Here is a 10,675-nt window from a genome sequence, read left to right as displayed (position 1 = left end):
TCGGTCAGACACACAAACCCGATCATACCATAGGTGATTACTTAAGATCGTTTTACTAATAAAAGTTATACCAATACATAAGTCAGGCTTTAATGAATAGTTTTTCCAAGAACACAACAAGTTGTGAGCGGTTATACTCAATCACACATATTGGTTGTTCATAAGATATGCAATGAATAACAAAACCAATAACACCTGGCAATTTCCTTTTCGGTCCACAAACAAGTTTATGAACTTACTTCCTTAGAACACATGTAAACATTGTTCCCTAGGATGAAATCCTCACCTCATACCCATACATAATCACAATAACATTCAAATGATTATGGTGATGTCTTATCTACAAAGTTTAATGGTTAAGCAATAAACCTCGTATTGTATTCCTCAATACTATGTCTATCTAGAGTTCAAATATGCTTCGCAGTTATGTTTTCAGTATGCAAAACTTGAAAGATACGTTAGGGAATGAAATAGTTCAAGTCAAATATCATTAACCTCAAGGGGAAGGATGATTGTTGTCGTTGTAGATCCTTGCTTCTTCACATCTTCAAGACTTCACAATACTTGTAATGTCTCATATTCTAATACTTTCAAGCTAACCTATACGAAGTTGACTCTAGTACATAATCAAGCAACTCTTAACATGAGTTTTGATTCACTAAAATATGACAACCAAACTTGACATACCAACGCTTGGTGGGTTCAACCGAGCAATGCTCTAACATAGAGGATGAACAATCTCTTAGAGATTATTTTGAATCAAAACAAGGAGATCGTGTTGTGTCTACCACATCTGATAGAGGGAGAAAGCTAAGGTGAATTTATTGAGGGTCTAGATCTTTAAAGAAATAATGACTTCAAACATCCAACACACAAGTTCTCACGGTGGACAGAAAGATGGTGGTAGTAAGAATAACAAACGAACTCAGATAGATAATGATTTCTAGCTGAATACTAGCAGGTGAGGATAAATCCTCCCTATTTGTAGCGCCAAAATGCAGTTGTGGAAAATCCCACAACTACACCCGTTATGATGATAATAACACAAAGCCTAAGTCATGGAAATTAACTCAGACATTAATGATATTATACACCACTTTAACACTACTATTATCTTTCTCAAACACTTTGTATTGAAAGTATGATGTTTTTACAATGATTACAATGGTATTTGACACATAACAATGGAAGAAATAAAGCACGGAGTGAACTTAATGCCTTCTCTCTTTTCTCTATGAGTGTTTCTTAGCTTTCTTACTCGACTGAAATCTATCTCGGCATCTCTCTCTCTACCATTTGAATCCTTATATAGGCATATGCATCAATAAAAGATAACTGAGGATCACATGCAAAATCTCTGTTGGCTGATCTTATTTCAGTTTGTCTTATTCGCCAGGCTTTGGGGAGATGTCGATGTCTCTCGCGCTGCTGCTTCGTGTTCTTCTCGATGAATGTCGTGTGGTAGGTATCGTGTAACTGATCCTCGCGTTTCTTTCTTGTTGTCGCATAATTGCTCTTCGCCTAATTTTCTCTTCTCTGTGTCAGTGGTTGTCTTAGCTAAAGCGAAGTTGTAGATTTGCTTTGTGCCACATTTCGCCCCCACATAAATAGCATGGCTGGTATTAAAAGTAACAACTGAATGTGTTTAGGGGTTCCCTTAAATTGGGAGAACAGATAATGGTGTTGCAAACATTGTCCATCAAACATTTTTGAAAGATGATTCATAAAAAATATATATTTCTTAGTATGAAATTATTGATAACAATACTTATAAAAAATGACAGCTCCCACACACTCTCAACTCATCGCAGACACATACATATGCGTGCATTTATAAACCATAATAAAAACATCCCAGTATACAATATTAATGTCATCATCTGAACTAGCTGTCCATTAGCCATTGCAGTGATAATCATTCTCTTGTGCTGGTTTTAGTACTATCTATTTGTGTTTGTATTTTGCTCTCCTTGTACGTTCCATAAAAGTAAGAAAGGAAGCCCCAAACACTCATAGCCAAAGCCATTCCTTTCTCACCTGTAAACTTCTCATGGAAAACAATTACAGCCGCGATTTCAGTGAGAGGAAGTAACACTGCGCTAACAACTCCAGCAAAGATAGATGTTGCATAAAATATAATCCCTAATGTTCCAATATATGAAATTTGCCACACTACTGCACTTGAGACCAATACTAAATAGTATTCCATCTTGCCTAATCCAAATTCATCTGCTTCTCTCTGCATTGCCTGGAAATCCTTGTTTACAGCCATTCCTATGATACTGAAAACCGTAGCTGAAAGCGCCATGAAAAATTGATACTGCAACACTATAGGATATGTCATTACTTGGTTGGCTTTAGTGTAAGCAACCTCTATACAAGGTAAGGCTAATCCCCCTGAAGCAGCAGCACCAATACTTAAAATGAAACCTAGTAAGTATTGCAAACTAGTGACACCCTCAGGACGATCACCGTTTTGCCCAACACCAAGTAAGACTGAACCCAGTGTCATTATTACAATAGCATTGATCGAAAAAGGACTAAATTTCTGTCGAACAAGAATTAAGGCACAAAGGGCTGTGAAAATAAGGTTCGTTGAGAGTAGAATCGACGAAGTTGAAACGGGAAGGAACGATAAACCATAAGAGTACATGAAGTTGCTAACTCCTAGTAGTATACCAATAAATATACTTGAAAGTAAGAGTTTGGGAGAGGCAAAGAAATTTGTTTGTGGTGCTGCTTTATCACGTTTAGCGTAAAGGATAGCGAGTGGCAAGAGAAGTATCGGAAATCCAGCTGTTTGTAATGCACTTGATAACCATTTACGACTACCACCATGTAAGAAGTAAACCCGAAGTAATAGAGGTCCACCAGTGAAACCCACTGCTGCAAAAATGCAGTACATCACGAGAAGTCCCCATTTTTCCATAAGAGATTGCTTATTGATCATCTTCAAGTCGCCATCATCATCACCATGAATATCGTCAGAGAGTTTAATGTTTTTGGAAGGTGTACTAGGTTTGATGTTGGGGCTCAAGACTCCTTCCTCCATCATTTCAATATGCAACGCCGACATTTTTTCTTTGAATGAAAGATATTGGATTTCAGATACCGATTCAGATACAAACAAACAAGGTGTTTAAGTATTTCTTTCAATATCAGCTGATTGAAGAGTATTGAGAGATGAGAAATAGTAGCTGGATATATGGTGTTTATATAGAGCTGAATGTTTTGGACTGTCATGGGAATTTTTTTGACGTGTTTCACGTTACATTTAATTGTTTCTTAGAAAAATAACAATGTGAGTAGCGTGAAAAGAGAACTTAAACCGAATTTCTCACCTGCTTTCTTATATTTATTTGTCTTAATTTCATGGAAAGAAGTTTAGAGTAATAAGACTAATATTTTATGGAGTTGTTAATTTGTGCTTGCTTTACACACCTTGCATAGTTTTGATTGTGGGGTGTGGAAATATCATCCATTCATGTACACATTTACAACTAGACATGACGAGGTGCTCATACTCTACATAAAACTACATGTCATGATGACCGGTTCATCAATCATTTACATTCCCTTTTTCCTTTCTAGTTTATGGACATGGGAATGGACGAATTGATAGAGAATGTCTCTTGATACAGATTTGCATTACTACAAAATATGATTATCGGGCCAACTCATTGACATGGTTATGTGGTTGGGCCCAAAATGGCTTTGGGCAAACCCGATGACTAACCCAAGACCAATGGCAACACAGTCATGCATCAGAGCAATATTAAAGACAAAAGCTAATTCTCTATTGCTGGCTCGATAGATTTGATTGCTAGATTGATTTCAAGGAAATAATCAAAGTATCGGCTGTACAGCACATTGCAGTGAATTCGTGGTCGATTCAAAATGAGGATTTTCATGGCTTGCTCTAATCCGTTTTTTGTTTATTGTTATTCATGAATAATGTTAGAGCAATCCATATGGAATGAACAAACTTAGAGTTTGTTCATTTTGATTCCATTATGGGATGAACAAACCAAGAAAATGGATGTTCAAATGAACAGATCTGTTCATTTGAACATCGAGTCGCACCATCAGACGCGTGTCTGTTGCAAGAACGCGCGCCATCACCAACAATTCGGGCGAAAGCCATCATGACGCCAGCGTTTTCTATGGAAACGCGCGATTTTAGTGATGACCGCCAGCGCTTTGAGTGATGTTGCCACCTGGTATTCCCATCCCACCATCAGTCCCTCCCTTCCCCTATAAATTCAGTTCGTCTGGAGACTTATACTCGCACCTTCCTCAATATTACACAATTTTCATACCGTCTCTAACTTTTCTTTTTCTTTTCAAAGAAAACTATTCATATCAATTCAATCTTTCAGAAAAATTTAATTTTTAACAAATATGTCATCATCACAACAACGATGACAACAACAAACACCACAACGATCACAACAACAAACACCACAACAAACACAACAATCACAACAAAGGAACACAAGAATTCGTGGTCCGAAGTATACAATGGATGAAGACGAGTTACTTTGCAGAAATTATGTATTATATACATTAGATGATATTAATGGTTGTACTCAAGAAAAAAAAACTTTTTATGGTAAGGTTTTACAAAAATTTTGTGAAGAAACCGGTAACAAACATGATCGTGATGTCGATGGGTTGTCTCATCGTTTTTGCACAATTACAACAGTCGTTAGTGAATATGTAACTATTATCACTCTAATATGGAACAACAATAGAAGTGGTGAAAGCGAACCAGATGTGGAACGAAGATATCGGGAAGAGTGGCAAAGATCTCACAAAGGTTCAAGCTTCCAACATGAAAGTTGTTTCACCTTTTTGAGGGTGCTTAACAAGTTTAACCCATACTTGATGGAAGGTCATCAAGTGCCTGGAAGATCACCACATGGTCCAATTTCGCAGGATTTTCAGAATGGAGGGCCTACTTCCTCGCCTGATGGAACTTCAGGTAGTCAGGATCAACACAATAGTAATCTAGACGTTAACACCAACTGCAAGAAAAGAAGAGGAGGTGGTGTGAAAGCTGCAAAAGCGGCGAGAGACGCAGCCCAACGAGCAGCAGAAGGAGGTTCAAGCGATTCCAATTATGCTGATCACAAGCAAATGGAGATGCAGATGGAGGCAGATAGAGTCAGGGACCGTGCATTGCTTTAGAAAATCAACAGAAAAGTCATCTTCGCGAGAACAGCACTACAAGGATTTTAAGCTAAACAAGTTACTCTCCTTGGACAGCGACAAAATGAATGAACGACAATATGCTATATGGAATACGCAAATGGATCAAGTCCGGGCCGATCAAGTCCAGACCGAACAAGTCCCCCACCAACAAACTTGAGTCCCCCACAAAAAAACTGGCCAATTTGTGAATGTGGAAGACGAAGATGATGCCTCAGAAGAAAACGAAAAGGAATTCAGTCTTGATTGGAAATTTATAGTAATCTAAGAAAAGATTTATCAGATGAAAGATTGTTGTGTATTTGTGAGATCAAATTCGAGCCTATTTATAGAATGGAAACTAGTTGTTCCGGTGACAGTTGGAAAACTTGTCGTTGCCGTTGGAGATTGTGTTTCAAGCGCTGGCGTTCATGGTCCTATCGCAGGCGGCATCAATGACAACTCCAGCGCCTTTCCTGTCGAGCGCCAGCGTCATTGTTGAAGACGCGCGTCTACTATTCTGTCGCTCACTGGTTTTCCATAGTGGAGAATCCTGTTTGACCATCCACGTGGATCAACAAACAAATGTATTTGAACATTTCCATAGGAATTGCTCAGATACTAATATAAAGAAAAGTGCTCTTTTTGGTAGGAGACCTCCTAAATTACTTTGTTGTCCCCATTTTTTACATATTTACATAAATACCATTGTTTTAAAAATAGATCAAAAATTTAAAAACTTAATATCTTTCAGAAAAAAAAAATTGTAAATATAAATTAATCATCTAAAATATATTCTTGAAAGAAAAATATAAATCATACAGAACTATTGGTTGGTAGTCTAGCAACAAGCTGAGCTCCAACACCTTTCTGAATAGCTACACCCAATCTATGAAAAATGAAACTACGTAAGTCGCAGCTGGCATCATTACTAGCTAAAAAAAATTATAAACGCTTAAAAAAACACAAAGTATCCTCGCCAAGCTCTCCCTAAGTAGAGAAAGCTAAAACCCCCAAACCATAGCCGTGTGAAACACATTTGCCCAAGTATTTAGTGCATTTTCGTGAAACAGTACTCGAGATAGCTTTGCCAGGGACGAAAGCACCAACACCTTCCCCAGTGAAGGGTGAGACACCTGTGACATCCATACAAACATCCTTACCACTATCCCAACTTGAAACAAGGATGTCTGCGGGACGCAAGTCTCTGCTATCATCAGACAAAAATCCAAGAGCAACTTTCTTACGGGCAGGCACACCAGCTTTGTAACAAATATCGGTGATTACATCACGAACTACGTAATGTTGAAACTTGATTCCAACATCCTTAGCGCAATGGAGCGTATGATCACCAAATATATCCGTAGATCTGTTACAACTAGGAAACGAACCATTCTCCACAAACAAAGGGATACCAAGGCTATAACAAAGTACAGATCTGAACTGTATTGGGCCAAGACATTGGTTGAGCCCACTAATGGGTACAACCATCAAATAATCTTGTGCATGTTTGACACGATTACATTGCCACAGAATAGAATCTCTTGCAAACATGGAAAACTGGCTGGGGATTTGCTTCTTAAATGCATCAAAATAAGTAACTTCCAGGGAGTGCATAAAAGGGGGGGCAGTATCATCGAACAGATAGCTAGAAGATAATCTACATACCTGGATGAATTTTTGAAGAGCCAACTGATAAGCAGAACCTTTGTCTGGAGAGAATATGTTGCCAAGTATTAACTTTTGCACAGAAGTAGTCTCGCTTTAAGATACAAGATAACAATAGGTGCTAGTATCAGTCATAGTATAAATACCCAATCCACCGTCTTTGATAGGCGATGTATCTAATCTCTGCTGCAAATGCCCAAAACCCACACCATCCCAGTGACTAAAGTCTCAAATAATGGAGTAGGTTATCATCAAAAAGATCAGTGGCTTGTTGAAGAGTTGCAGCATTGGTAGTACGCATTGTAAAATATAAACGAGATACACCTGTGCAATTGCGAAATAATAACATCTCACTCTGAGGATCCTTGAGTTTTTTAATCGCATTCATTAGTTGAATCGTCTTGTTCACCCTACCACATCACTTACAAAATTCATATCCAAACTCACTGGTCCTCCAAAAAGTTTAACGCCATTAGCAGGTCTACCAATATCAGGGGGGAAAACACCTTCAACAGTACTTCTAGGATCAACATAAGGCCAAAACACCTCCGTCTTCTTTATATCTAGATGGAAACATCATCCGGCCCTTCAGTTTCTATAATGCTCAAAGCCTTGGCCACCTCAAGAGTATCACCAATAATAGTACCGTCATCAAGGTACCAAGCATGTAAATCGAGTTTGCAACGGGAAGCAATAGACTTCAAATGGAGATGCAGAGTCAGTGAAAACAACAGGGGACCAGGTGGATCACCTTATTGGACACCAAGTGCAGACGACAAAATATATTGGTCATAATAAAGTCTAGCAGGCCTTCTGTAACAAAATTCAACCCAACGAGAAATACCTGGGCAATGGAGGCAAAATTCCTAAAATGTGCACCCGCCAGGAAAATTTACACCGGATTTTTGTAAAATTTATACATTTGAAAAGCTCTTTCAATTATCTACTTAACGAATACAAATAAGAATAGTAAAATTTTGTTTCAGGAAAAAAAATCTAATGACTTTCAAGTCTAGTATTCTTGGATGAGTAAAATTCAAGCATGTGCATAGCACATGTGTCCTTACTAGTTTATATTAAAGAAAATAAAAATAAAAATACTCATTAGAATCCTAATACAACTTCAAAAAAAAATAAATCCTGAACGAACATAAAAAGCTTTTGCTATTACAATAGGAAGGAACGAGGAAATTGGTTAGATAATAAATTATCTGTGACTAATCCTTCTTTATTCTTTGTTTTATCTTTTCATCAAGATCCAAAAGATCAGAGGAGGAAAAAAAATTATTGGAATGTTTAGACGATATATACATATTGTTTTGACAACTAATGTATCTTTTCTCGCAGTATGTTTCTCATCTTGTTTATTGTCACAGCAAAAACTTGAGAATTTCGCAATCCTTGGCTGATGTCAGCTACTATTTTGGCGACAATGATATGCAGAATTTCATCACTATATAATATAGTGAGGAGGATGAATGATGGATGGATGGACGGAGAATTTCTCTCAAGAAAAAGAGGTTTGCGGACGTAGGTATGCAAAGTACCTACTAATTCATTATTTATTTTTCGTTTTATTAAAGAACTCTTAAAAAATAAGAACCATATGTATGTGCAACAAAACGAAATAATTTTAATCTTCACGAACATGGGTGCAGTGTTGCCGTGTTGCTGTTGCAAACGCGGTCTCCTTTCCCTCAAATTAACAATAAAAACTTGTACGATGTTGTCGATCTCCGAGTATGTGGAATTAATTTGTTTCCCAAAGTAAGAAGATCAAACCGGATTTAGTACGACCCCAGGAGAAAGGAGACATTTTCCGTAAAAGGATTTAAAAGAAGGTGAAATTACGTGTAATATCCAAACATAAGAAAAAATTCCAAAATTGTTAAATATGACTAAAAATGTAAAAGTATCGTCTATGTCCCTGAAATATGACGTACACGACTGCATAATGAATAAACTAAGAACAATTTTTTGGATGCACTAATAGTCTACTTGAGTCAGTCAACTAGACCCAGATTTCGTAATAACCCGGTTAACGTTACGATAGGGTCCTCGTTTGATGAAAACCGTTGGGAAAAGTATATTGTGGAGGGTAAAAAAGGTATAATGTCGTTGCAAAAAGTCTAAAATATCGTTTTTGGAATTTTTGAGCCGGAACAGTACATGGTGAGAATATAACCTTTTTTAAGTCCTTCCATAGTGTAGTCTATGTAATAAGGAAGATGAGACGGCAGATCATATTTTTATTCGATGTGATCTTGCAAAAGAAGTTTGGGATAATTTGTGGAGGCTTGTAATGTGAATTGGATAGTTCCTGCTACAGTGATGGACCTGTTTATGTTTTGGAAAGGTGTTGTTCTTAAAGGCACCTTGTTTATGCAAGGAGCTTTGGGAGAATTGCCAATTGCCCTTTGTAATCCTGTTACAAAAAAAAAAAATCCTAATAAGATGTATATATTGTTGGGAAAATTGGCACCTCAAGCGCAGAGGAATCACAGGATCACAAAGGGAAATTGGTGATTTGTACCAAACATGAGAGAAATTATAAGAAAGAGACAGAAGATAAAGAAACACACAACCACAACACAAGATACACGTGGTTCATCTTATAGGATACATTTACGGCCAACACCACCAGAAAAACTTTCATTAAATCAAAGACCATTACATGCTCTTTCCGCAACCCAAGACAAGACAGAGAGTTAGCAAGACATACCCGAGAGCGCCATCGGAGAAACCATAGAAATCAACTCTCTAACATTCTCCAAACCAACCTCATGTCTTCTCGTTTACACTGTCTTCATAGTTGCTAGTAACACAGGAGAAACATGGAAACACTAGAAAATAGGTTTAGGGCAAATCCGCAAACCCCACACACTAGAACGTCAAAATCCTCTCTCTACAAGTTTTTCTCTCACACCGATATTGACCTTCACGGTAGCACACAACCCTCCCTACCAAAGAGACCAAAATCCTAAGCACAAGGATTTACCACTCTTCTAGGTTGGATTTCTACAAACCTACAACTCTAGTCATATATATATATAGAAACAAACTTGGACCTTAAGAAGCCCTAATTTTGGGAACAAGTTCTCCTAACTTGGTTCTTAAGATTTCCTAAACTTTAGGAACAAGTTTAGACAAGATAGAGTTTAACCAAACCCTAACTCTTTCCACCGACCACACCCCACAATTCTCCACCTCGGATCATGCTTTCAAGAATGAGACGATCACAGGAAATTACCTCCATCTTCCACCAAAGTTATTCACCATCTCTATTTACCCGTAGAATTACTTTTAAAGTTCAAATCCGAACTTCCATCTTCATCGAACCATCTCTTCGACCAAAGCACCATGACATTGATAAAAGTCTTCAAACCATCGTCTTTATGAAGAACACTTGTAAAACTGGCCACGCTTCACAAACAACATGAAAATCTTCAATCACTATCAATGAATCCTTGCACAGATTCCATCATTGATTTACAAGAGAACCATCCAGAAGAATAACCGCTAGATCCACCTAACCAGTAAGTTAACCACATATTGAACTTTAACTCAGAAAGGAATAAATAGCTTCAATATCATACTCCAAGACATGTCAAGATTACCGTCTATCTGGAAAAGAATCATCAGACATCTCCACTGTGATTAACAGGATTAATCCTTTGAGCGATTCTCAAAGCCATCACCAACCAGACATAGTTTTACCACCATCACACCCAACATGCTCAGAATATATACCGTGTGAATGCCCATATATATTATCGTGGTACATGCTTCCGAGATCGGGCACATTCTTGATATTACA

General features: G+C 37.6%; 1 protein-coding gene across 1 annotated transcript; it reads right to left on the bottom strand.

Annotated features, from left to right (window-relative positions):
* Positions 1-1,915: 1,915 nt before the first annotated feature.
* On the bottom strand, positions 1,916-3,076 carry LOC113280116 (purine permease 3-like). The gene has a single exon (XM_026528771.1). The coding sequence runs from the start codon at positions 3,074-3,076 to the stop codon at positions 1,916-1,918; it is 1,161 nt and encodes a 386-aa protein (XP_026384556.1).
* Positions 3,077-10,675: the final 7,599 nt, after the last annotated feature.

This window comes from Papaver somniferum, chromosome 5 (genome assembly GCF_003573695.1).
Source record: "Papaver somniferum cultivar HN1 chromosome 5, ASM357369v1, whole genome shotgun sequence".
In the NCBI taxonomy this organism is placed as follows: Eukaryota; Viridiplantae; Streptophyta; class Magnoliopsida; order Ranunculales; family Papaveraceae; genus Papaver; species Papaver somniferum.
This window is presented reverse-complemented; position numbering and strand designations above follow the sequence as displayed.